Genomic DNA, 25,942 nt, shown 5'->3' on the forward strand with positions numbered 1-25,942 from the left:
AAAAAATACAAATATCAATAAATAGAACGTACCAAAATATCTATATAAGATCGTTTGTTACTTTATCATGTAAAATCAATTATAAGATTCTTAAGTTACACTCTTATATAAATATCAAAGAATTTATATTTTTTTCTCATGCTCTCTAATTCATAGAGAGCATTCTCTCTAAATAAACTAAAAAAAAATCAAGAATATCCAAAGTAGTTCTTAAATCTTAATCTACGACACTAAAACTTAAAGATAGATATGATATTTATAAAAAAATTAAAATTTAATTTTTGAGTTTTTTTTTCCAAAAACTCCTTCTCATATTAAAATTTAATCTACGACTCTTTGTATTATGAATCATTATCCTTTCTTGCTCCGACTCCTTATATTATGAATCATTATCCTTTTTAAATATCATCTTTATAAATCTTAAAATATTTATCAATTCTAATGAAATTACATAAGGGAATACCTGAAAAGACTTTAATAAAAATTTAAAATATAATTATAAATACTCTTAACTAAATATATAATTTTTTATGGTTAATAACAAATGCATATAGCCCACCCCAAATGAATAGAACTTATGATTTTATTATTATTATTGAATCTTCCTAGCAAAATAATAATTTTTTGTCATAAATATAATTATAGAGGTTCCTTAGGGATTAAAAGAAAAGTAAATTACTGATGATAAATACTAAACACCCCAAATCTTCTTCCACCTCTTCTAGTTTGAAGAAGAAAGGCAAATTCTAAACGAAGGCATGCAGTTAGTGGTCCTCTATGAAGAAAATGAACACGAGGAATTATTAACATGATGACAATGTCGACCGCAACCTAAACGTCAAAAGGATACCATTTCTTGTCAGTGCAACCTCGTGATGCTTCTTCTTTAGCACCTTTTATTCACCATGCCAAATTAACTTATTGTTCTGCAGCAAGCTTAAAACAACGACTGTGAATGGATTTGGCAAGAAGAAGGTTTCCACAAGCCTGTCTCTTCTGATTCAGAGCTCATTGTTATTCTTCTTCCATATATGTTGCGTTGAATCCAAATTAGAAGGTTGAAGGCTCAAGAATGAAACTTAGCAAACTTCTAAATGACCCAAAAGGGGTCTCAAGTTGATCTTTAGTGAAGCGATGAAAGAGTGCTACTGGTTGTTTTATTTTTTTCGATAAAAAAATTTATTACTTAATTACTCTAATACAGTGATGATCGAGGCGATGTGTTTATGATCCGAGACACATTTCAAATATGACTCATAAATTTTTTTCAAATCATATCTAGCTTCGACATTTGATACTAATTTAGGTTAGCATTAGCACGAATTTACGAGATACTAATATAATTTTTAAAATTTTAAAATATCTTATGATATTATCTAAAATTATAGACTTATCAAAATAATTTAGTGAGAAATTAATATGATTTATATTTTCTATAAAGTAAATATATATATATATATATTTTAAAAATTATTATATATTTTATTTATTTATTATATATTAATAAAAAAATATTTATTCACATTTAAATTTATCATAAAATATTTAATAAAGTTGTAAAGCTTGGCAAGCATCAATTCTCTTGCTTTTTTACCTGCCCTTCAGCCAATCCTTTTCCATGCTCTGTGCTAATGTGCTTAAGATTCATGGAGTAGATCATACAAGCAAGTTTGAGCAAAGGGAAAAAGAGACACTGCGATGTAGCCTGCAAGAACCAATAGAAACAAGCAATCCAAGTCAATGGAGGAGATCTAGTGGTAGGAGCTCATGCCGACAGAGCCGCCGTACGACGGGATGATGGAGTCGCCGGCCGCCTTGGCGTAGGTCACGTAGTAGAGCTCGGAGAGAATGGCAGTGAAGAAGACGAAGGCAGCGCCCGCGGCGAAGACGCCCTTGCGCACCGTCTCGCACGACAGGTTGCCGTCGAAGAACATGTTCCGGTAGCGGGTGTGGTGCGCGTTCCTCACCGATCCCGCGAGCAAGCACGCCTCCGCTATCACAAACGTCAACCTGCAGCAGCAGAAGCAGTCAATCCGAGCTCCTCGGAGATGCGTGCGTACGTGCGTGTGTGTGTGTGTACCAGGAGAGGAGGAAGAAGAGGAGGGCGCAGGCGCGGGGCCCGCCGGGGCCGAGGGAGCGGCCGAAGCAGAAGCACTTGCTGACGACCATGAGAACGGCCTGGCTGAGGAGGAGGAAGAGCAGGGCGCCAACGCCGTAGCCGGTGGCGATGTCGGAGTCGTACACGCAGTAGTTGTAGGTGTTCTCCGAGTCCGTCACCACCTTTGCCTGCGATCCCAAATCAGATTCGAGCAAGATGGACGGGGGGGGGGGGAAGGCGGGCGTGGCTGTCAGTCTCACCGTGCTGCGGCGCTGCTCGGCGGCGACTGCGAGGGCGAAGGCGATGACGTCGAAGACGAAGACGAGGGCGAGGACCAGCTTGGATGCCATGGTACAGAAGCGAGCAGATAAGGTCTCTGCCTCTGCCTCTCTCTTCTCCTCTTCTTCAAGGTGGCGTCGGTGGGAGGCGAAGGGGTTTGGTTGGTGTGCGGTGAAGGGTTGTGAAGTTGACTGAGCACCGGCGGAAGGGTGAAGGGGTTGCGTAGGATTGCTGCTTTTGTTGTTTACGGCTATGCCAAGTAAAGTTCGGCACCAAACTTAACCATCGCTTTCCTAATGTTTTCTTTTTCTTTTATATATATATCACTACAGATCACGTTAACAATTGCGCATCTCACCAAATCGAACGAATATATAAATTATCTATCGAATGCTTCTTCTTCTTCCTCTCTCTGACTACTTTAATATTATGGATTGGATACAGATTTGAACAAAAATATCAGAGGGTAAAACACACACACACACATCGAGCCTCTCGAATTTATATGAATGTAAGTGGAGCTCGATCTACAAGACTCCTGCTATATCATCCTTACAAATATATAATTTTAATATCATATATAATACTCTAATTTTAATTAAGGATAAATTAATAAATATATTCACGAGTGCACCTAGGTGAATAGCGACCCTAAGGTGGGTCTCCATTCACTTAAAAAATCTAGAAGAAATTAATTTTAATAATTTTTTATCTTTTATCGTTTGAGGCATTTGATAGCAGTGCCAACCTGATGAAGCACATTACAGTTTTTTATGTCCAAATATTATTGTGTGATACTTTAGATATCATAATATATCGTACCTTCTCGGTCTTGTTAAGAGGCATAATACGAGAATGGTACACTCGCCTAAAGCCACTTACCATCAATTCTTTTGTCCAACTCATAAGAGAATTCGAGCTTCGCTTCATCGAGAATATGTGCCCGAGGTTATCAATAGCAACACTTTTTTAGAATAAGGTAATTGGAGGAAGAAACATTAGTAGACTTTCTTACTTGGTTCACAAGTGAGATATGAGGCATGCTAGATGCCCACTCGTCACTCATAATATAGATTTTCACGATGGAGCTAAAGGTCTCTTACCTCGTTTGATCGTTATTAAAGAAACCATTGATAATTATACCAAAGGTATTTCAAATGGTCAATCAATATATTACCACTGAGGCAATGGTCTTAGACAAGCGTGAGGAGTCATGTAAGAGGTTGAAGTAGGAGTGGTGGACCCGACTTGAGGGGAGACAACTCTTTGGGTTGTAAGGCTTATGCTCATTCTACTATTGAAAAGCACCCTAGGAAGAAGGATGACCTAGATATAATCATCGAGGAAAAGATGGAGTATCTTAACCCGAATCATGATGATGCATTAATAGTTTCTGTGTAGATGATCAACGTTTGAGTAAAGAGAGTCATGATTAACATAGGTAGCTCTACCGATATTCTCTATTTTGATACTTTCCAAAAACTTCGGTTGTCAATTAACAACCTTCCCCTTATGACTTCTTCACTAATGGGGTTTACTAAGATTCTATCTCGCCTATCGAGATTATGAACCTACACATCACATTTATGTTGGGAAATCATTGAGGGGCGACATCACATGCGCAGCGGAAGAACAAGAAAACAAAAATCCCCGATTCCCAAAGAGATGTTCGTCGTGCGAAGATTGGTGCGCAAAAGTCCACGAAACATGAAACTGCGTATAGAGTAGATTGTGTTACCTAGGGAGATCGTATATCCCTGTTTCCTTGCAGATCCTTAGGAGAGGGTGAAGGAGGTCAAGCGTCCTCCTCTCTAGCGGTGATCCACACAGTAGGGTTGCGACGACGCTCCTCAAAACTCCAAGCCTACTCTGAGGTGGAGAGGGAGAGGAGAATAGGAAAGGCAAGCAAAGACTCTAGCCTATGAGGCTGTGAATCCCTCCTATTTATAGAGATCCCGTGTCAAACCCTAATGGGTCCTTCCCTAGTGGGTATTGGATCTGCATCCAATAAGACAAGGGCTCCGTCGGATATCTCATATCCGAACCTCTACTCATCGCAATGCCTACCATATGTGTGTGACCCTCTAGGCCCAATATCGAGCTGGCCGTGAGTCATACCTGTCAGAACTCCTTCTAACTCAGTGAATTATTATCTCTGTAATAATTCACTCGACTCATCGACTACGGACGTACTAGGCCACTACGCCGTAGTCCCCAGACGATACAGGGGAATCCAATCCATTGGACCCGTCTGTCCTCAGTTACCATGTACCTATAGTCCCTCATCCATCTAATATCCCAGAGACCGTATATCGAGCATGGTGCTGTCAGACCCATACGGTTTCTACTCGAGTCTCGCTCTAATCGGATTCTCCCGAAGAACTCTTTCTCTCTCAACCCGAATGAACCTGGCCAGGGATTTGTCTGAGCAAGAACACATAGGATATTCCTCTCATGACGCCGAGAGTGGATGATCCTCTATTGACACTCAATAGCCCTCGTAAGGTCGACTACCACTCCCAATGACCAGCTGTACTAGATCTGGGAACAGCCAAACCTATAAGTCTGGTATCAAAGAGTGGAGCACTCATACAGGACATCCTTGGTGTCTCAAGTCTAAGGACCAGATACACCACTAGGACTACGGAATCGCTGTCTGACAATAAGGCATCATCAACCATCCAGCATTCCGTAAGCGGATCAATCAGTGAACTCATTCTCCAATGAGCACCTGTATTATATCCCTAGTGTCCCTACACGAGCAGCTATGAGACCAGCTGCATCCATCATATGGACGGGTATACAGCACACCAGTCTATCCGGTTATCACGATGTCCCTCTCGAGTAACCTATGACCGGGATTATTTAGGATATGTGTTTAAAGGTGAATCGATCTCATTATCGTGATCTCATCACGATCCGATTCCCATTGCACAAATCCAAGGACATCACAATATATATATGCATTTATGCAATAGTTATAAAGTGATATACGCTAAAATATAATAAGCAAAAAGATTCTGTATCAAGTCACACGTGCCATCACTCACGTGATTGGCTTGCTGGGCACCTATGACTAGCAATTTAGAGATGAGATTTGTTTTAAAATAATGCTAACTAAATTTATGATGGTAGATATCCCCTCAGCATACAACGTGAAAATATGCCGATCCACACTAAACAGATTGAGGGCGATAGTGTTAACCTACTACATGATGATGAAGTTCCAAATGAGGATTGATATTGGAGAGTTGAGAAGCAACCCAAGATAGTTGCACCAATGTTATTTCATAATGGTCTCCCTACCGAAAAGGGCACGACTTAAGGCGCTATCTATGGACCCCTGAGACTTTGCTAAGTTCGTCGCATATCGTGAGCTGATGGAGCTACTGATTGAAGCACCCATTAGATAAGACCTAGTGCATAAAAAAACTGAAGTCAATGACATAATTAGATTTTAAGATAACCTAGTGCCAAACTATGAAGGGTGTTGGGTCCAGCCCATATGTGGGCTTGGACAAATTGGGCCGTTCAAGTCCAAATCAAAGAAATCAAGAGAGAAAGGGCAAAATTGGATGACGGCAGCGTGCGTGGGTGCGTGTGAACACGTGCAGCGTGCGGCAGAGGAAAGAGGAGAGAGAAGGTGAGGAAAATAGATCAGTGTGTGCAGTGAACGTGTGCGGCGACGTGTAGTGTGTGCAGTGATCTGTGGTCAAACGTTGTCAGTTTCGGCCCAAATTTTAAGTGGAGAATCTTTGCAGCAAACTCTACAATCCTAACGATATTGATCTGCAGTTTACCCTCTCTAAGGTACTTTCCTGTGATATTTACTTTGTGAGACCTAGAATTCTCTTTGGAGGAGATCCACCTATGTGATGAAGATATCCTATTCTTGAGCCAAGATCTATGTTCTTGATGTTATGATGATTCTCTAGTTATTCTAGAAAAGATTTACTATAAACTTGTTATCATTATTATTGATAGTGGAAGTTTGAGGTGGACTACGGTCCCATGATTTTTCCCACATTGGGTTTTCCACGTTAAAAGATTTAGTCTCACTGTGTGATTGATTTTTTGCTCTATTATTTATGCTGTGCTAGTTGATATTTGCATTTGGATATCAAGTTGGTATTTTGATGAGAAACATATTTTGATACACAAAGAGGGAAAGAATTATTTCGCTTTAACAGGTTTTTCCCCAACAAAGGGCTATATCAAATCATCGAGGTTATTTGAGACGAAACATTTTATTTTAGGACAACAGAAGGTGGTGCTCGGAAGGATATGACAAATAATAATTTTAAAAAGATTCTACCCTTGAAGCATCCTTTAGGGTTAGGTTGGGGTGACTATAACCTAAGTGTCAAGCCTTGGTCTATCATGTTTTTTGTGCTAGTTGTAAAAAAAAAATATTTTCAGGGTATAAGTGTTGCAAGATGAGGAAAGAAAATTTTATCACTTAAAAGACTATCAATTCAGTTAGGGACTCTATATATAAAATGAGATCTTGACCTACCAAGTAGAGACTGATGGGGTGGATAAGCCCAATGATACAACAAGAAAAAGAGGACTAAATCGGGTAGGTAGACTCGACGACTAAGTAAAGACAAATAATTCATAAGATAAGACAATGATTGCCTCCTTATAAAATCTCGCAACTTGCTCGACGAGCTCTTTTAATTACCTCATTAGCTCGACTCATTGAGCCTCTACCTTAGCGATAAACACTAGGTCTTCCCTTTTCCTCTTTAGCCCCTTCACCTCCTCGTGGAGATTAACGATAATGAGGAATTGTTAATAAATGATGGAGTCGGTATCCCTAGTTAAGAAGGGCTATGATGTAATGGTGATACTATAAATCAAAGATAAAATTATATTTCAAAAAATGCAAAAGTAATTGATATATGAAGACCATATTGGAAAACGCAAAAGTGAACATACACGAATACAACCTAATAAAGTACAAAAGTGATAAGACCATCACAAAACACATGAAAGAAACTCTTCACGATGGGAGATATAAGATAAAATGTATCTAATGTATATAAATCGAGAAAACTGATCTACATAAGAAGAAACTTATCATAATGGGAGGCACAAGACAAAATAAATATGAGGTGCGTGAGTCAGAAAAACCTTACTCACAGAAGAAGAAACTTATCATGATATAAGGCACAAGACAAAATGTGTCCGAGATGTGTAAGATAGGAAAACCCAACCCGTATAATAAGAAACTCGTCACGATGGGTGACATAACACAAAATGTGTCCGAGATGCGCATGCCGAGAGAATCCAACCTATGTAATAAGAAACTCATCATGATAAGAGGCATAAGATAAAATATGTCGAAGATACATGAGTCAAAATGATCAGCTTAAGATGGATGAGTAAAAAGACAATGATGTAAGAAACAATATTGCTTTATTTTCTTCATCAACTTTCTTCAATTAATCCAATATTCTTTTGAATATGTTTAAATATTCTACTAAGTCTCCACTTTTTTTTATTCTTAGCCTATATAACTTTCGTTTCAAATATAATTTGTTAATTAGACTTTTAGCCATAAAATTGTTTAAACTTATCTCAAATAATCACGTTGATACCACTTTGTTTAGGAGGGAGAGAAGAAAAATTGAAGTCCAAAAGAGAAATTTATCAGAGATCAACAAATAAATAACATATAAAAACATCGATGCAAAATTAACGTAGTTCAACAAATCTATACCTATATCCATATAGAAAACTAAAATTTTAATATATAATATTAATTATAAGACTCTTGAGTTATCTAGCATATCTCTATTTGTATATCTTTCATATAAACCTGGAGAACTTTTTTTTAACTCTCTCTAGAAACCTTAAAGATCACCGTAGCATTGAAAGTGCATTACCTCTCCCTCTCATCAAAATTTTGAGATTTAAGATATATTTACACTTTAATTTACTAAGAAGTTTCAATTTAATTAGAACTTTATTAACTAATTCGAATATAATTAGAATTCTTAAAAATACTTACCAACCATCAATGCATAACAAAAATGATCAAAGTATCCAATACTTCATAACTAGATAAAATATCATTTTGTATATATATATATATATATATATATATATATATATATATACCCAAGAAATAAGCATTAATGATCCTGATATATCATAACTAAGTAATATACCTATGATGTATACACTCAACACAAAAGAATATAAAAAAAGCCTTTTCCATAAGATCATCAAGATCAAATTATCACATTAATATGATGCAGATAATGCACATTAAACCGCCCAATATACAATATAAAGTATGAATACAACCATTTTCTATCCTTGACTAAACTTTCCCACTGCCTAGTCATAACAGGTAGATCATATGTTCCGAAGAAAAGAAAGGGTCCCTTCATCTTCTAATCAATTCCATCATGTATGATTGACCATCAAAATTGATCGTATCCATATCCAAATTCTTATTAGTTAAATTTTTATACTTAAAATATAATTAACATTTTAATTATTTTCTTGTTCTGACCACTTGTCTAAAACCATACAAATATAAGACAGTCTGTATCCTTCTTCCAAGGGATTCAATTCATACTGTTCCGCATGGTCAAACTCGGTCAACAACAAACGGAGTCCAAATAGCACAAGTTGACTAGTCAAACGGGTCAAGATTTCTGGATCCGAGCAGCATTTTAACGTAATGAATCGGCTTAACTTCATCAAAATGGGTTCGATCAGGTCATTAACCCATGGGCCGGTAGGTCGAATACGGGTCGGATTGGGTTGATGCTACGGCCTCGGGATCCGACCGTTGTTGCCACCGGTTGGGCTAGCGGTGGACCCGAGACAAGAGGCCCGAGAAAGGTCATTACATGCCGCCGATCTGTTCTTGATCACGAGAACACTCATCTCAAAGCAACATCCTTCCTGAATCCCACTATAATGGGGAATGCGGTGCCCCTATTTCTCGGCGGCTCTCTTTCTCTCGTCTCCCCTTTCCCACCACCCGTCGCCGTCCTCGCGCAGCGGCGCCGCCTCCGCCGATCACCGTCGTCTGTCCCCGCGTATTTTCCTTCCCCGCAGACCCGCGGGACTCGTGCGATTGGGCGCCGCGCCCCATCGAGAGTGCCCCCATCGCGTCTTTTCCCCCGAGAAACCTATTTATACTCTTGAAGTGGCACCGCTTCCGACACGTCTCCCGGGTAAGATTTTCCTTCACTCCATCCTCCCTTTTCTTAGTTTCACTTTGATTTTTTCTTCGTGTACTTAAATTTGCCAAGGATTATCCGATCGCTTCTTGTTTGTGGTTTTTGTTCTCCTCCAAATAAGGTTCTTTTTTTTTCTGTTGCCTGGTGTTGCATCTTATTGATATTAGAGTTGCTTCATTTGGACATGTGGATTTGGCGTTTTACTCTCTTACAATCTGCTTCAAGTGAAATCAAGTGATGACGTATTTGTGTGAATTCTACCTTCGAAGTGATACGATTTATAGGCTTTGGGGCAATCCTTTTGCTCACAAATTTGTATAAGAATTTTCGAGCACATGCGTGGACGTTGACGATGGGTTCAGATATTGACGATCGATCAATATATGATTAAGAGGTGATGCAACATGCACATGTTGTTAGGCCTTATGATGAAAAATTATGGTGAAAAAAAGAACTTTTGAATTTGCTTTTCTGGCAACTAGGTTAGTTCTAAGCAAGGGTTGGTGTTATGAGATAATGTGTCAAAGGAGATCTGTTTCATGTGGTAAGGATGAATTCGAAGTTGAACTAGTGATTTTAGGACAAAGTTTGATTCGCCATTGCCGCTCCCAGTGAAAGATGTCTTGAGTTTCATTGATCTTGTTCTTTCTGTAGTGGAAGCCAGAAACATTCATTTTGATACGATTTATAAGCTTTGGGGCAGTCCTTTTTCTCACAAATCTGTATAAGAATTTTCGAGGACATGTTTGGCCGTTGATGATGGGTTCAGATGTTGGTGACCGGTCAATATGTGATTAAGAGGTGATGCAACATGCACCTGTTGTTAGGCGTTATGATGAAAAATTGTGGTGAAAAATTATGATGCAACATGCACACATTATCTCTAAACTGGTATATTTAGAGTGAAAAACTTTGTCCTAAAACCACTTAGTTCTAAGCAAGGGTTGGTATTTGGAGATAATGTGTGAAAGGAGATCTGTTTCATGGCAAGGATGAATTCGAAGTTGAACTAGTGATTTAAGGACAAAGTTTGACTCATCATTGCCATTCCTGGTGAAAGATGTCTTGAGTTTCATTGATCTTGTTTTTTCTGTGGGGGAAGACAGGAACATTCATTTTGAATCAAGATTAACAGCTGTTTCTCAATTTGAGGACTCAAGATTTAGTTGTCCTTTTCTTTTAGAGCAGTTGGTTATCTTTGGTTATGGAACTTTTTTTTCCCCCTTCTGGAATGCTCAATTCTTTTCTACCTCTTTATATTTCACCTCAGATCCATTGATCCTCTTAATATTTCACCACGGACCATTTATCTACATCACCAAAATAGCTGACTTGACCATTCTTGATGTCAAAGAGAGAGGGGGGAGAGAGAGAGAGCCCCTCGTACTTTGTGGAGCCACTATTTTCAGTCTGGGATCCTTCACCATGAGTGGTAAGGAAAATATTCTCTAAATCATCCTTGACTTAGAGAGTATTTTCTGTTAGGATTTCCAATGATGTGACAAAATTAGCTGGGTTTTTTTGTTATTGCTGATAGGATGGTATCCACATGTCAAATCTCAATAGGGCAACAAATATTGCTTATGTCAATAGTAGGTTCATTTAATAATATATATAATCACATTCATCCTCTCATGTATAATAAGGTACTAAATTGGGGTGTCATAATCTCTCCCATTCTCAACGAGGCTTGCACCTATGACTTAACCCAATGGTCACCTCCACATTGTAATTTACCTTCAATCGTATCTACGAGTAACCATTTCTTACTTGAGTTCTTCACTAAACAAGGATTGAGTTTGCTAGAATACCAATTGTCACGACTCGACTCGATGGAAGAATTGGCCCATTAACTCGATGAGCCTGAAAACACATGGCCCATTACTAAGTTAATTAGTAATGATCCATGTATATATACACTCATATTTATCCTCTCACATTCCATTAGGGACTAAATTTGGGTGTCACATAAAATTGCCATTAATATGATGCCCGAACTTATATTATGTACATACGGAAAGATGGTTTCTATGGTTGTACCACAGATATTATGGTCTTGTCATTCTAGTATGTTTTCAATCTATTATTGATGACAACAAACATAATACTGTGTATCAACTTTCGCCAATTGACACTATCTTTAAACTGGTATATTTAGAGTGGAAGTCAAATTACTGTCATCCCACTTACTATACTGAGAGATTTACCTTTAATGAAAATGATGAATGATTTCTTTAGTTTCTGCTGCTTGTTTTGCTCATTCAATATGTTCGTTAACATGCTTATGCCAGTTGGACTTTCCAAACTGAGTCAGGTTTCCAAAAATCTATATTTCAGGGAAATGCCTCGAAAAGTTAATTATGGACTTGACTATGATGATGACTATGATACTTATAATGACTATGATGATTATCAATATGAACATGAAGTAGAAGAAGATGGCTATGACTATGATCATAATGTGAAAGGAGATTGTAAGTGGCATCTCTACTTTTCTTTTTCCCCAGTTGGTGTCTTTTTCCAGAGTGATTTGTTTATCCTTTCTTCATTAGTTATTTTTATTTTTTACCATGATCTTTGCAATAAACAAATAACCATCCTTTCAAAAGTCAATTCCCCTAGTTTTTTGGCTTAACGTCTTTCTGCTTGGAGCAGACATCACATCTCACCCTGATAAAACTGCTAGCGAGCCAGGAATGTGGCAATGCTCAATTTGCTCATATGATAACGATGAGACTTCGTTTTGTTGCGACATTTGTGGAGCTATTCAAGTTTATGCTTCCAATTATGGCAAAGAAAAAGGTATTTTGATGCTTTTCAGCTACAGAGATAATATGTGAATGCAATGTGTATGTTACTGCTAAGACTAGGCTTCCACTGTGCCTTATGGAATTTGTGTTATTGTATTGTTATGTTGGAAAGTTGCATAATATAATCTTTTGTACAGTACACGGTGCAAGCAGAGATTCAGGAGCACCCGTGATGGCCATGTCCCATGCACAACTATCTACTTTAACACCCAAAAGCAATATTCTGCCTGATGACTTTCAGAACAAAGAGGCCAGTTTGTATGAGAAAGGTGATCTATAACAATTTTTGTCTTGTATGAAGTTCGCATTACTATGTTTTCTGCTGTAGGTTGCTTAGAGCCTCAGATTAAGTGCATTGTTAACCTAATGTTTGTTCTGGACTTCAATCTTATATTGTTTGTGGCAATAAGCATATGATGATTATTAAATTGTAAATGGCTTTTGCTTTATTGTTTTCATTCTTCTTTTTGCCTGAAGGTATTTGTTGAGAAGCTTGAGAAATCCTGCCAAGAAAAGCACCGAAGCATTATGCATACAGTACATAAATCCTTAATTCAGACTCCTTGGGTTGGTTATATGAATATTGTCTTGTCATTTTGCCTAAAAAGTACTTAGTCCTCCTGTAATTCTAGGCCTGTTATGCCATTTTTTTCCTTCCTAGAGTCTTTTTTTTTTTTTTTTTTTCATTTCCAGGCACCTGTATTTGGATTTGGCTTCCTCCCTTTATATGTACATTTAGTGGTGATACATAACTGATTTGGTGAAGATTAGCTATGATTATGTAGAAGGTGCTACAAATGAACTAAGTTGTCAAGACTGTTTGATGTTAATATAAAACCATTTTCGGTATTGCAATTGTTTTCTTGTGCTTTAACTATTTGAGAAATTCTCAGCTAAGAAGCATGGATACGTGCTTTTGATGGACGTGTCTCTGATTGACACATGTTGGACACATGGATCGGACACATGTTGGACACATGGATACATGGGTCGGACACTTGCATGCGACGTTGCGCTCGCATGGCCCTCATGTGAGGGTCATATACTTAGCAAAATAAAAATGAAGGTCGTCACAAAGAAACACATACCAATTATATCGGGAGATTGTTAAATATTACTTGATGTACTCAATCTTTATTTTGGATACTTAAATTTAGATGATTTTAATTGTTTTAACTTGTATGATGATATTTATTTGTTTACATTGCTGAATTTATAAAATTGAAGTATAAATGCTATATATTAATCAAATATCACACACACACACACACACTATATATATATATATATATATATATATATATATATATATATATATATATATATATATATATATATATATATATATATATATATATATATATATATAACAATACACGTATCCTTGCCGTTTTCATGTCCTATTTTTTTTAAAAAATGTCGTGTCGCTGTGTCCATGTAATGTTTGTATCCCGTGTCTATGACTGTGCTTCTTAGGTTCTCGGTAAATTCTTGGTATTTTAAAATTATTTCATGTGGAATTAACCTGCATCGTACGTCTAATGATGCTTGACAAACTAGTACGTGATAATTCTTATACTTTTTGAGGCTGATCTCTGCAATTATTTTGATTATTTAAATTTTAGTTAGATACTGTGGTTCCATTTGACCATACTTTAGGTAATATGGTAAGACTAGTTTTTCCTTGACTGTTCAGTATGGTTTCTTTGGTTACAGATCATGCATATCAATTTAGAATTTTTGATTTGATGTTGCATTGGCAATTTAATCTTGAATTCCTTTTATTGCTGGCTTTAACATATATCAGAAAATAAACCACTTGGTTGTACTTCTATTCCCAACTGTACTAGTGACTTCTGTTGTTCCCTTAATACTATTATTCTAGTTGACATAGTAAAGCCAGCATCCAGCAGGGCGAAATCCAACAAGGGAAAGGAGGTTAAAGTTTTATATCCACCAGATAATAAAATACTTGTGTCATCTGCTAAACTATCAAATACCAGTTGTCTCGATGAAAGCGAGAGTAGTCAGAGCAGTTCTTCCAGGGAAAATGTGGATACATCAACAACATTGAGCAGAAATCTTGCACGGGTGAAGTTGGATAAAAATCCTTTTCATAGCAGCAAAGTTAATTCAGAACCTCAGTACAAACCAGAGGAATGGATGTTGCTGGACAAAGAACAAGGAACTCTGAAGCAGTTAAATCTTGCAATAGTAAGCCAACTATCTCCTACCCGGTTTGCCTAATACTTGTCTCTTTGATTTTTGTGTTCAATGTCCATTCTAAACTCTAAGTTATGAATTTATTGAATACATCTACCAGGTTGGTCATGTGGATTCTGGAAAATCAACATTATCTGGGAGGTTGCTACATCTTTTGGGAAAAGTATCGAAGAAAGAAATGCACAAATATGAGAAAGAGGCTAAAGAAAAGGTACATTTACCATGTAGAGCAATTGTGAAAGGTCTTCTAGATTAGTCAAATATATATTTCATGCCTGCTGGCTTTTTTTTTGTTTAAAAAATTAGCAACAAACAGGTGAAGTGACATTTAACTGGTTAGATGGTAAATTTTTGATACATATTGATGTAATTTACATGGTCAATTAGGTTTTCTAATGCATTATACATGCAGGGTAAAGGTTCATTTGCTTTTGCATGGGCAATGGATGAAAGCTCTGAAGAGAGAGAAAGGGGCATAACTATGACAGTTGCTGTTGCCTATTTTGACTCCAAGAAGTTTCGTGTTGTTTTACTTGACTCTCCTGGCCACAAAGATTTTGTGCCAAATATGATCTCAGGTGCTACACAAGCTGATGCAGCTATTCTTGTTGTTGATGCATCCATTGGCTCCTTTGAGGCAGGTATGGACGGTCATGGTATTGGGCAGACAAAGGAGCATGCTCAACTTGTCAGAAGTTTTGGTGTTGAGCAAATCATTGTCGCTATAAATAAGATGGATGCTGTGGGATACTCAAAGGAAAGATATGATTTTATAAATTCGAAACTTGGTTCATTCCTTCATTCCTGTGGATTTAAGGATTCATCAATCATTTGGATTCCTCTTAGTGTTGTGGAAAACCAAAATTTGGTTACAGCCACTTCTGATGTTCGCTTATCTTCCTGGTAAGAGCAGTTCTTTTTCATTTTGTTGTTTGTTGGGGTTTGTGATGTGCCTTTTTCATTATGTGTATATAAGCTTTTTCTACTATGGGATACACAGATGTTTGGCATTTCAGTAATTAAAAAATGGACTTTGCAGGTATCATGGTTTATGTCTGTTGGATGCAATAGATTCGTTAGAGACACCTTTAAGGGATCTTTCAAAGCCACTTATTCTTCCTATATGTGATGTCATCAAGACATCAATGGGACAGGTTGCAGCCTGTGGAAAGTTGGAGACTGGAGCTCTTCGAATTGGTTCAAAGGTATTGTTTTAAACTTATTCATCATCAAAATTTATTAAGACTTGCAACCATGTCAAAGGTATTGTTTTAAACTAATATGAAATTCTTAAGTAAAATTAATGGAATGAGAACCATTATTAGAATTTTACTTGTGAAGTGCAGTTTCCCATAGACTAATAGTTTACTACTCATCATGTCATTTTGTTATAAGAATGGACATAGATGTTTAATGCAAAGACTTCAACTGACATACTGATTGTACTGCTTTTCAGCTGCTGGTATGTAGGTATAAACAGTATACCGGCTACTGACACAGCTGGCTGCTAGGATAAATTGAGAAGAATAAGGTGAAAAACAAAGGAAACAAGAAAAGAACATGTAGATGAATTTTATTATGTACCTTGCATCTTCAAAACTCCTCTTCTTGTTGAGTCTCTGCCTGCTGATGCATTGCTGCCACTTCTCTTCCTTCTCTTCCAATCTAAAAAAGAGTTCTAAAGGTAATCCAACAAAATCAGGCATTAAGTGGCAGTCTGGATACTCGTCCACTTAGACTAATTTCTTGAGACCAATGTTGGACAAAGTTGGAGAAAGAACATTCCACTTCATCGATGTCACCATCGGTTTGTGTTGGGAAATTGGCGGGAGGCTCTGAGGATGAATATCTCTATGCTTACTTTTCATATGTTGTGTTTTCATCTTGTTATGCTGATGTTCGCTCTTGGAGGGGAACTGATCTAAATATGAAAAAAAAATTACATAGATTAACTTAAGTTGTTACACTAGATAGTAATTAGATTCCTGTATCAGCTGTGGTCTACAGAAGTAGCTATTTCTATTTGCTATTTTAAGCTTTAGGAACCGACAGCTGTACCCCTTTTTTTAAGGGAAAGTTACCATAAGTACTGTGTGCTAAATTGTCACACAGCTTTGTGTTTACATGCTTTTTTAATTCTTTAAGTGTGATATGGATTGTTTGGCTATATCCTAAGTCAAGTTTCCGCAATGCCTTTGTCTACATTGTAGCATGAGATACTTGGATGCTTGAAATTCATGCCAAAAATTGGGTGCCCTTATACCAGAAAATTTGAACCATATTTATCTTGGAACTATAAATATGATGACATATTTGCTTTTTGACTTTGTCAATGTTCTTTTTCATTTGAGTGGCACTGCTTAGGAGAACTTCTAGACTAGGTTTTGTATGTTTTCATTCAAGCAGGCATGTTCTTTTGAGGTTGTTGATTGGATTAAATCTACTTGATGCATCTCACTGTTTATCTGGTCATGGCTGGCATTGCTTGTGCCATCATGATTGTGATATTAATCAAGTATACATTTACTTTTGTATTTAGGAGTAGTCTTTGATGGTAGGGAGCTGGGCTTATTGCAGGTTTTAGTTATGCCACTTGGTGAATTAGCTACGGTACGGTCCATCGAGCGAGACTCGATCAACTGCAATTTGGCAAGAGCTGGTGACCATGTAGCTGTTACCTTACAAGGCATCCAGTCCAGTCATGTTATGCCTGGTGGGGTGCTCTGTCACCCTGATTATTCAGTGCCTGTGGCAACATATTTGGAGCTAAGGATCCTTGTCTTGGACATTACGACACCAATTCTAACTGGATCCCAGGTTTGGCATGGAAATCTACATTTAATTTGTTAAATGTATAAATTAGCTTCACTTCTTAAGAAAAGGAGAAAATATAGGTTGAATTTCATATACATCATGCAAAAGAGGCTGGAAGAGTGGTGAAGATGGTAGCACTGCTGGACCAGAAGACTGGAAAGGTCTCTAAAACCACACCACGCGTCCTCAAAGCAAAACAAAGTGCTATCATAGAGGTAAAATCATGCTCTGCCTATCTGCTAATTTTGTCACTAAACTCATGGGAGATTTGGGTTATTATTGTTGGTTATGAAACATCTTTTAATGTACTACATTTTTCTTTTACATCTGATGACTGAGCTGTTCAAATTAATGTGTACTCTTTTTAGGTCAAATTGAATGGAGCAGTATGTGTGGAGGAGTTCTCGAAATGTCGAGCCCTTGGAAGGGTATTCCTACGGTCTTCAGGAACTACAATTGCTGTTGGTATTGTGACCCGTGTACTCAAGCATGAATAGGATCTCTTCCGGACAAAGCGGACGCCTAGAGATGCCAGCATTAGAAGATTTTGGTAGCCAACCTTCATTTGGTTTGTTAAGTAATTTGTACATTATCGAACAATGTACCACTTGATGAGCTATTTATTTATGTTCGGGAGCAATTATATTTTTTGTCCATTTATAATCGTTATGAATATTCAATAAATACTAATCCTGCAATTATGACCATTTTGAATGGATATTGATAAGAACTGGATGTATCTCCCTATCCCCTCAGCAAGTTATCTATCACAGACCATGAGGATTTGAAGAATGTATCCTCTTGTTCTCACCTTTTCAGATTATAATTTTACCATGTTATTCTTTTTTGTGATATCACATCTGTGCATCTAGAAATTGAGGCAGATGATGTCTGGTTATGCTTTTTTCCTGTGTATTGCATGTTACTAAGTTATGCATTCTAAATACTTGCTTTATTGACCCCGAATAGTGTCGAAAAATATCTATAGAAATCTTTGTGGGACTTGACATGTCCACCACATGTTTGCCAAAATTGCTTCACCCCACCATAATACTTGACCAAGTTTGGAGCACAAAATATGGTAATCCTTTCCCATCCTTAAGAGAGCTCCCAGTCTTATCCTTTGGCTTCCAAACGTCACATTCGCATATCCAAACCTGCAAGCAAGAGAACTTCCCTGTACATGCGCCGCCCATAGCATCCCCGCCTTACCTACCGCGCCACTTGGTTGCCTGTTAACTGTTCGACGAAAAGCCCCAAAGAGAAGTTAGATATACGAAGGGAGGATTAGATCTTTTGAGGTCTGAGCCTGAGGAATGCCGACACCGGCCACCACCATCTCCACCGCATCCGCCGCCGCCCTCGCCTCTTTCCTCTTATGTCGTTCCCCTCCCTCCGCTGCCCCGACCTCTCCTCGTCCACTACCAGCTAGCGCCTCCTCCCGGCCCGCTGTGGTCCTCGCCGTGCGTGCCTTGGCCTCCATGCGGCTTGTCTCGTGCCAGGTCGCCCTCTCTTCCGACCTCTCCTCGGGTATAGAAGAGGAGGAGCTGCTGGCGGCGGCTATGGTTGGGAAAAGGGTCCGGGTTAAGGTGCCCCTGAAGGTTTACCATGTGATGAAGGCGCCCGACCTGGATCTGGACGGCTCGGAAGGGGTAATCAAGCAGTATGTTGGGGTTTGTAAAGGGAAGAGGATCTCCGCCAATCTCCCGTTCAAGGTCGAGTTCGAGATCAACGTGGAAGGCCAGGTCCGCCCTGTCAAGTTCTTCGCCCATCTCAGGGAGGATGAGTTCGAGTATTTGTCCTCGGATTGAGCTGGTGATGTCCAATCCGATGTAAAGATGGGAGATTTCAGAATTGGGCAAGCGAGATTGGATTGGCAAATGCTCTTTCTCTAGTTTTCTCTTGATATCATAAAATATGTGGACTATAAATTAATATTTTGGACGAGGAAAAGTAGAACGGGGGACTTTTGAGGATGCCATGGGAGTAAGTTCCTGCTTGCATATCCTCTCTCTGTTTCAGCTGAGATTATGAATAATGATAATTGTTGTTTGTGATCCATTGGATGCACATAATTGGGGTTGTCCTATAACCGGACTATTTCACTTGGTATAATTATAGTTCTGGAAAGATATTTGCATTCAAGTTTCTCATTTGGTCTCGATAGATTCTTAAAACCATAGGTTCTGTAAATAATGCTTGGAAGTGCATCAAGAACCTCAACACCCTTCTTTAAAGGGTCAAGGCATTGGAGATATTGTTCTCTCAGTGTGATATTGGATCATGAAGTTCTCCTATAATATAGTTGGAATTTGATAGTGCAACTATCTCCATTGAGTTCTCTCTCCAGCAAGTTGTGTGTTTTCTTTTAACGAAAGACATAAAAACACTCCTGCTTCTTTTGTGTATAAATCATTTGTTAGCTTGTTACAAATTATTTACATATTCTGTTAAGATAATCAGATTGCTTTTTTCTCTGCTCATTATGTTTTGTTATATACCGACACTGTGAGTTGTTATTTTCTTGAAGATTTTTGGACTGGACTTATCCTTGTTTAATTGTGATGCCATCCTGTAACTTGCATAGACTTTGACATTGTTCTCTCGACATCGATAAAAGTGTAAGTTTTTCTTTCACCACTCTACATGGAAATTCACAAAATTTGGTCTGGTTGGTTAATTTGCAAGATTGAGCTGTCTTAGTGATGTGTCCTTCCATTTCTCTGGATTCCAAACTCCATTTTCCTCTTAGGTTGTTAATTGTGAGGTTTTGTCCGAAAGAAAGTACTTCAGACTAAGTATCTTATTTTGTGGCTCTATCAGTGAATGAGGACAGGTAAGAAAAGTATAGACCTTGCATCTAAATAGATAGTTGCAGGCAGGGTGAAAACTGAGATAAGGTAAAGTTTGACAAATCTTTGTGACGTGACTTTTCTTATGACTCTTATGAACTAAATGTACTTTATCATGATCTTCATAGAGTAATATAACTGATTTAAATGAGCATATATCACCACGATTGGTCACATATATTAGATATTTTTCACATCTTATTCTGACTCTAGATGTGGCAAGGATTTGAGTTTAATTGAGTCAAAGAATGAACTATGGTAAAATCTAAACGGCTCATATTGAAGCATGATTGCAATCACCAATCATTGAATTTGCTTTTTACGATTGGAATATCTGAGGAAGAGGTCTAAGAGAGCTTCCATATGGATATATTCAAGAAAAGGAAGATAGCTTGCTTGTCAGTTATTCAAGTAAACTGTCTTGTATGCACTAACCACTTGTTCCGCACTACTGCTCCCATTATCTGGGCTGGGCAGCAGCATGATGATAACATTAAGAGATAACAAATAGGCCTTTTATAGTAGATTGGAGAGGAAATATGAGAAGTATGAATGGTTAGTGGGCTTGTTGAGGCAGAAGCAGGAAGAAACTCAAAAGAAGAAGGGATGAATATAAGGCCTCCCAAGAACAAAGAAACCTTATTTTCTTTAGTTGAGAGCATCCTGCAAGCATGTGGTCCTTTCTGTCGGTCGATCCAATTCAGGATGCTGCCTTTTTGTTTCTGCCTTCAATGATCTGAAAGGTCTTTTTTCTGAAAATTAGTCCATTCAAGACTCTTTCCACAGAGAGTGATCAGCTTCCATTTTAGATTTTAGAAGCAACTTTTATCTTATTCGGGAATATTTGTCTGTTTGAGGTATTTTAAGATGAGAACAGGAGGCCAAAGAGCAGTCTTTATACAACATTGTGGCCATTTGAATCTGCTTAAATGACAATTTTGTGATTCTGTAATAGGCAATTCCTTTCAGGACCCAAATTAAATGAGAAACAGGATACTCAACTAGCTAAATGGAGGATTCCATATAAAAGAGTAATTAGACCCCTCAATGACTAACCACAGCTTGATTCAAGGAGGCCCATACTAGAACTCACTTGAAACCAATTCATAATCCAAGTAACTGGATCTATGTATAACTAAACCTAAAGATTTAAAAAAAAAAATCAGAATGCATCAGATTTCATATCAATTATTCTTTTCATACGCACCTGGTTACTTTTTCATTGTTTCCTATGTACTGATCCCTTTTTATTCTTATTGAAGTGTTGCATGAAGAATTATGTTAGGCTGTTTGGAAAAAGAGGAATTCACTATTGCATTATGCAAAATGTCCTTGGGATATCTCTTGTTCCTGTTTCATCATGGTATTGTCTGGAATCTTAACTTAGAAATTGCATCAAACAGAAGGGTTTCTGTATGTAATAGTTCTGTTTTACGTGTGTTGATTTGATAACCAACTCACCTTGTGTTTGCTTGTGGTGATAAATGGTGATGTAACCTTTTTGTTGATGTATTTTGTTCTTTACAAAATGTTTCTTGGAATAAATCAACATTGGGTTTCCTACACTGGTGCTACATTGTTTGTATACTTTATTTTTCTTCTCCATTCTCTTTTCTTGTTAACTTCTTGGTTCTTAATATTTATGACTGTTTTTAATTTAGTGCTTGCTAGTGAGACATATCCAGTTTTTTCTTTGCTGTGCTGAAACTAGAGGCTTGAAGATCCAATTTCTCTAAATTATTGTTCACTTTTTCCTATCATTTTTTTTCTCATTTTAGATTAATATACTAAAATTTCTTGTAGATTAATACATACTGATTCTTGTTGTTGTATTTGAGATGTTCATTCATGCCCTAACAAAATTGGCAGATGTTCATTCATGCCATGACTTGGTGCCCCTATGCCCTACTAAACTGATCTGCACCTCACAATCTCTATTTACAAGTAACAAGAATATTGTATTGCTTTGTATTTGCTTATTTACAGAAAGTCTATAGGGAAGTTCTTACTGCTTGTTTTTCTAATGGGTATATGTTTGTGATTTACTAGATTAAGGTCAAAAGATGAATGATGGTGATATCAATCATGTTAATTTGGTCTGCTAGCTTGGAGTTTTGAGTATCTGTTGTTAGCTAGGCTATGCAATTAATTGCATGGGGATGCTGCCGAATCCTGAGAGTATTTGATAGGCTGATCAGTGCTCCATTGGTTTCTACCAAGGAATTCAAGATAAGTTGATCAGTTGAACTCATCACTTGGAGCAGCAGCATAGGATCGTGACTCGGTACAAGTATGCATTATTGCGTAGTCTAATGATGTCTTCTTCAAGACATATTACTGTTCAGGAGTTTTATGTTATTTTGGTTGGATTTGTGGAAGCAATAGTTTTGGTGTATCTCAGAAACTAACAGAAAGAAACTTATTTTGTTCATCTGCTGTCTTCATACTCAGAAACTGTAAGTAACATGTCTGGATCTACATCTTTATACTGTGCATTTTCAGGTAATACCCAAGTGATTGATCTGTACAGTAGCTCATATTCACATGTAAAGTGGGCAAAGGTAAGACTCAGTGCATCGTTTGAATCCCACTTGAAAAGTGCTTCTCTTTTCTTTTCGCAGGATGGTGGTCTTCATAGTTCCTTCCACTCTACTTTTGACGTAAAGGTATGTTTACTCTCCTTTCACCTTTGTCCTAAAGATATGTTTACAATTCACCTTTGTCAACCCTTCTTGTATCCATTTTTATCAAGTTCAATTTAGAGAATGTAGAGCACCAATAAATGTTCATCTTTGTTCCAAATTTACTGCAGGAATAATGCACTAAGGAAGATGAATTCTGTCCAATATCTGCTGGCATAATCAAAGACATGGTATGTACCTTTGTGCTCAAAGATATTTTTTTTTACATTTAATTACATCACATATATTCTATAATTGTGACAGCAGTAAAAATAATGAGACAGAAGATGGCAGATGGGGGGGGAGGATTGGATTCCGTTGTGCAGGTAGCCGTTGCAAGGTTTGGAATTACGCCATTCAAATCCCACACAGAAGAAAGAGAATGATGAGAATCTTTGTAATTATATACGCATAATATTACTAGCAACGGCTACATTTCCTTCCCCACGCAGCAACCCCAATACTTAAAATACTTCCCTTTTTCTCCACTATTTCAAATCTCCTCCCTTTCTTTCAAGCAGCAAACAGCAGCAGTTGCTCCTCTTTCTTCTCTCTCTCTCTCTCTCTCTCTCTGGGAACCCAAATGGGTCTTTGTTTCAGCAAGAAGAAGGCGTCTTCTCGCAATAGTCATGCATCCAAAGCAATCCCAAATGAGAAGAAAGCGGAAAAGCCATCTGGAGCTGCGGTAGAATCGGCCGCTGTGCAGAAGCAAGCGGTTGTCATCATCCAGAACGCGAGGAAGAGTGCCTCTGAATCTGCTGCGGCTGAAGAGAAGGTGAAGGACAAGAAAGCCGAGACGCCGACGAACAAGGTCGACAGAAAAGTCGAGACTTGTGGCGCCGACCCGGTCTTGGTGGTACCGGTGGTGGAGGAATTCAGGCCGACTACAGTCGTCGGGAGCTCGAGCTGCACCAAGGAGGAATTGGACGCTATTCTGATCCAGTGCGGTCGCCTCAGCCGCAGTTCGTCGGGGAATGCCTCGAACGGGAACGGGGGTGGCCACAGGAAGTACTCGGGCTCGAAGCGAAGCTATGATTTTGACAGTGAGAAGAAGGCGGAGGAGGAGGAGGAGGAGTGTGGGGAGAAGCCCGTGTCGAGGCCCTCCCCTCACCGGAGAACTCCCGGCAGGGAGCGGTCCGGGAGCAGGGAGAGGGGAGGCGGCGGCGGCGGAGGACGGAGGGTGAGCCGGTCGCCCGGGAGGCGCACGGAAGTCCCGGCTTCGCCTGTCGCCACCAGCGAGAGATCGAGGCAGCCAGCGAAGATGGTGGCTGTCCCGGCGCGAGATAAGAGGAGGGGAGTCTCCCCTGCTGCCCCTAACAAGAGAGGCCGCGAGACAGGAGCCGTGAGGAGCGCTTCACCTCAGCCGCGATCGCCGGCGAGTACTACTCGGATCTCCAATGAGAATGCTTCCTACCGCGCTCCGCCACCAAACCAGCCGCAGTCCCTGAGCCGGAGCTCATCGAGGAAGGCTGAGCAGTCGCCTTACCGAAGGAGTCCAATGAAGGAAGTCGATGAGAACATCCTCAATAGAACCAACCAAACCGTCAACAAGAAGAAAAGAGGAGGGGAGGAAGGGATGCAGAAGCTGAGCCAACCTCGAACCCAGGTGAGCAACATGCAGCCATTTTTGTGCTTTCTTCTTCTTCATTCTTGGATCTTGATGCAGCAGAACTCTGCAAGTCATAATCTTGGCTTCATCTGTTGCAGAAATCAAGCGAAAATGGTGCTCAAGTGAGCAAAGGTTTTCAGAAGAATGGAGCTGCGAAAGCGGTAACAAACGCGGTCAAGAGCAGCAATCCGGTAACCGACTGCGTCCGCGAGCAGCTCATGGGCTGCAGAGGGAGAGATGCACCAGCAGCAGAAGAAGAGACAGAGAAAGCATCAGCCAAGGTGGAGGTCCAGAATCCGAGGACCATCACAAGAACCAGATCCTCCAGGAGATCATCCAGAGACCTCGACCATGCTCTCGGACTGAACCAAGAGGCCTTGCTCAATCCAAATCCCTACGCTTCCTTGCTTCTCGAGGACATCCAGAACCAGCATCCCGACACAGCCTTTTCCGTCCCCGCTTGCGTCTCCAAGGCCTTCTCCATCGTTGAAGCCGTGGCCGATCTCAACTCCGGCTCTTCCGAGAACAGGAGCTACGCCGGAGACAGATTCAGCCACAACAACGGCTCGCTAGACGGGCGGCATGGACGGAGAGGTTTGGCAACGGAACAGCCGTTCGTGGAGACGGAGATAGTCGCAAAGGACGATCTTTTGGAGCCAAGCCTCCATAGATACGTTACAATGACGGACTTGGGTGTTGGTGATGTAGAGCCTCAGGAATCTGCAGGGAGCAACAGCGTCGTCGGTCAGCCCTGGGCTTCCCCGTGGGAGCCTACTAATTCCGTCGATTCCACCGACCAATGCTGGACTTCGAGATCGAACAACGGCGACGAGGTGGAGCAGGAAGCCAGACTGAGCTCGTCAAGCTACGGCGGTCTGTACCAGTGGCAGCAGCAGCCACAAGAATCTGAAACCCGAGTTAGAAGGCCTTGGGGCGGGTCGAGTGAGAACAAGAGAGACTGTTACCGCCGTACTCCGCTTCACCCAGCCGGCGCCGGCGCAAAGACTGGTAGCCGGTCTTGCTCGCTTCCAGTTTCTGCTGCTGCTGCTGCGACCACATAGCAGCTCTACGAAGCAAAGATTCATCTTTTGGGATTAGAGAAGAGAATTTGCTGCTCGCAGATGTGTGATTTCCATTCCGTTTGGTCCGGTCGGTGTAGTAGTGATAATGTACCATATTGTGTTAGAATTTAGCGTCTCTTTTAATCGTGTAGGTCTGCAAGGAACATGAGATTTGTTCACATCCAGAGTTTATCATTTTATACTCAGATGAACATAAGATAATTTACAACAGGTTTCTGAAATAATTTATAATTATATATATTTTTTAAAAATAATAAGTCAATTTGTTAAGGTTTAATTGGATTTGTTA

The 25,942-nt window shown here is 39.2% G+C and overlaps 4 protein-coding genes across 7 annotated transcripts; 3 read left to right on the forward strand and 1 right to left on the reverse strand.

Annotated features, from left to right (window-relative positions):
* Positions 1-1,624: 1,624 nt before the first annotated feature.
* Positions 1,625-2,587, reverse strand: LOC135609117 (uncharacterized). Its single transcript, XM_065102209.1, has 3 exons — positions 2,359-2,587; positions 2,081-2,286; positions 1,625-2,010 (listed from the first exon to the last, which is right to left on the reverse strand). The coding sequence occupies exons 1-3, from the start codon at positions 2,446-2,448 to the stop codon at positions 1,752-1,754; spliced, it is 555 nt and encodes a 184-aa protein (XP_064958281.1). The 5' UTR covers positions 2,449-2,587; the 3' UTR covers positions 1,625-1,751.
* Positions 2,588-9,328: 6,741 nt separating this feature from the next.
* Positions 9,329-18,241, forward strand: LOC135610327 (uncharacterized). 2 transcript variants are annotated; one of them, XM_065104710.1, is made up of 11 exons: positions 9,329-9,576; positions 11,920-12,056; positions 12,238-12,384; positions 12,530-12,661; positions 14,278-14,606; positions 14,716-14,826; positions 15,028-15,518; positions 15,655-15,820; positions 17,193-17,432; positions 17,510-17,644; positions 17,798-18,241. In XM_065104710.1, exons 2-11 carry the CDS (start codon positions 11,924-11,926, stop codon positions 17,924-17,926), a joined length of 2,013 nt encoding a protein of 670 aa, XP_064960782.1. In that variant the 5' UTR covers positions 9,329-9,576; positions 11,920-11,923; the 3' UTR covers positions 17,927-18,241. The 2 variants fall into 2 exon arrangements, with proteins under 2 accessions (XP_064960782.1, XP_064960783.1); XM_065104711.1 differs by having other exon boundaries at positions 14,296-14,606.
* Positions 18,242-18,500: 259 nt separating this feature from the next.
* LOC103975417 (ferredoxin-thioredoxin reductase, variable chain) lies at positions 18,501-19,490 on the forward strand. The gene has a single exon (XM_009390765.3). The coding sequence runs from the start codon at positions 18,746-18,748 to the stop codon at positions 19,238-19,240; it is 495 nt and encodes a 164-aa protein (XP_009389040.2). The 5' UTR covers positions 18,501-18,745; the 3' UTR covers positions 19,241-19,490.
* LOC135610328 (uncharacterized) lies at positions 19,276-25,863 on the forward strand. Of its 3 annotated transcripts, none has more exons than XM_065104713.1 (5): positions 19,276-19,415; positions 22,331-22,947; positions 23,094-23,153; positions 23,227-24,568; positions 24,670-25,863. In XM_065104713.1, the coding sequence occupies exons 4-5, from the start codon at positions 23,546-23,548 to the stop codon at positions 25,630-25,632; spliced, it is 1,986 nt and encodes a 661-aa protein (XP_064960785.1). In that variant the 5' UTR covers positions 19,276-19,415; positions 22,331-22,947; positions 23,094-23,153; positions 23,227-23,545; the 3' UTR covers positions 25,633-25,863. The 3 variants fall into 3 exon arrangements, with proteins under 3 accessions (XP_064960785.1, XP_064960784.1, XP_064960788.1); XM_065104712.1 differs by having other exon boundaries at positions 23,230-24,568; XM_065104716.1 differs by having other exon boundaries at positions 23,247-24,568.
* Positions 25,864-25,942: the final 79 nt, after the last annotated feature.

This window comes from Musa acuminata, chromosome BXJ2-4, assembly GCF_036884655.1.
Source record: "Musa acuminata AAA Group cultivar baxijiao chromosome BXJ2-4, Cavendish_Baxijiao_AAA, whole genome shotgun sequence".
Taxonomy (NCBI): Eukaryota; Viridiplantae; Streptophyta; class Magnoliopsida; order Zingiberales; family Musaceae; genus Musa; species Musa acuminata.

Excerpts from the sequence above, each read along its gene's own strand:
- LOC135609117 (XM_065102209.1), bottom strand. The coding sequence starts at position 2,448 with ATGGCATCCAAGCTGGTCCTCGCCCTCGTCTTCGTCTTCGACGTCATC. Across the intron at positions 2,287-2,358 it reads CCGAGCAGCGCCGCAGCACG|GCAAAGGTGGTGACGGACTC; the intron begins GTGAGACTGACA and ends TTGGGATCGCAG. Across the intron at positions 2,011-2,080 it reads CTCTTCTTCCTCCTCTCCTG|GTTGACGTTTGTGATAGCGG; the intron begins GTACACACACAC and ends CTGCTGCTGCAG.
- LOC135610327 (XM_065104710.1), top strand. The coding sequence starts at position 11,924 with ATGCCTCGAAAAGTTAATTATGGACTTGACTATGATGATGACTATGAT. Across the intron at positions 12,385-12,529 it reads CAATTATGGCAAAGAAAAAG|TACACGGTGCAAGCAGAGAT; the intron begins GTATTTTGATGC and ends TCTTTTGTACAG. Across the intron at positions 17,433-17,509 it reads CAATTCTAACTGGATCCCAG|GTTGAATTTCATATACATCA; the intron begins GTTTGGCATGGA and ends GAGAAAATATAG.
- LOC103975417 (XM_009390765.3), top strand. The coding sequence starts at position 18,746 with ATGCCGACACCGGCCACCACCATCTCCACCGCATCCGCCGCCGCCCTC.
- LOC135610328 (XM_065104713.1), top strand. The coding sequence starts at position 23,546 with ATGGGTCTTTGTTTCAGCAAGAAGAAGGCGTCTTCTCGCAATAGTCAT. Across the intron at positions 24,569-24,669 it reads TGAGCCAACCTCGAACCCAG|AAATCAAGCGAAAATGGTGC; the intron begins GTGAGCAACATG and ends CATCTGTTGCAG.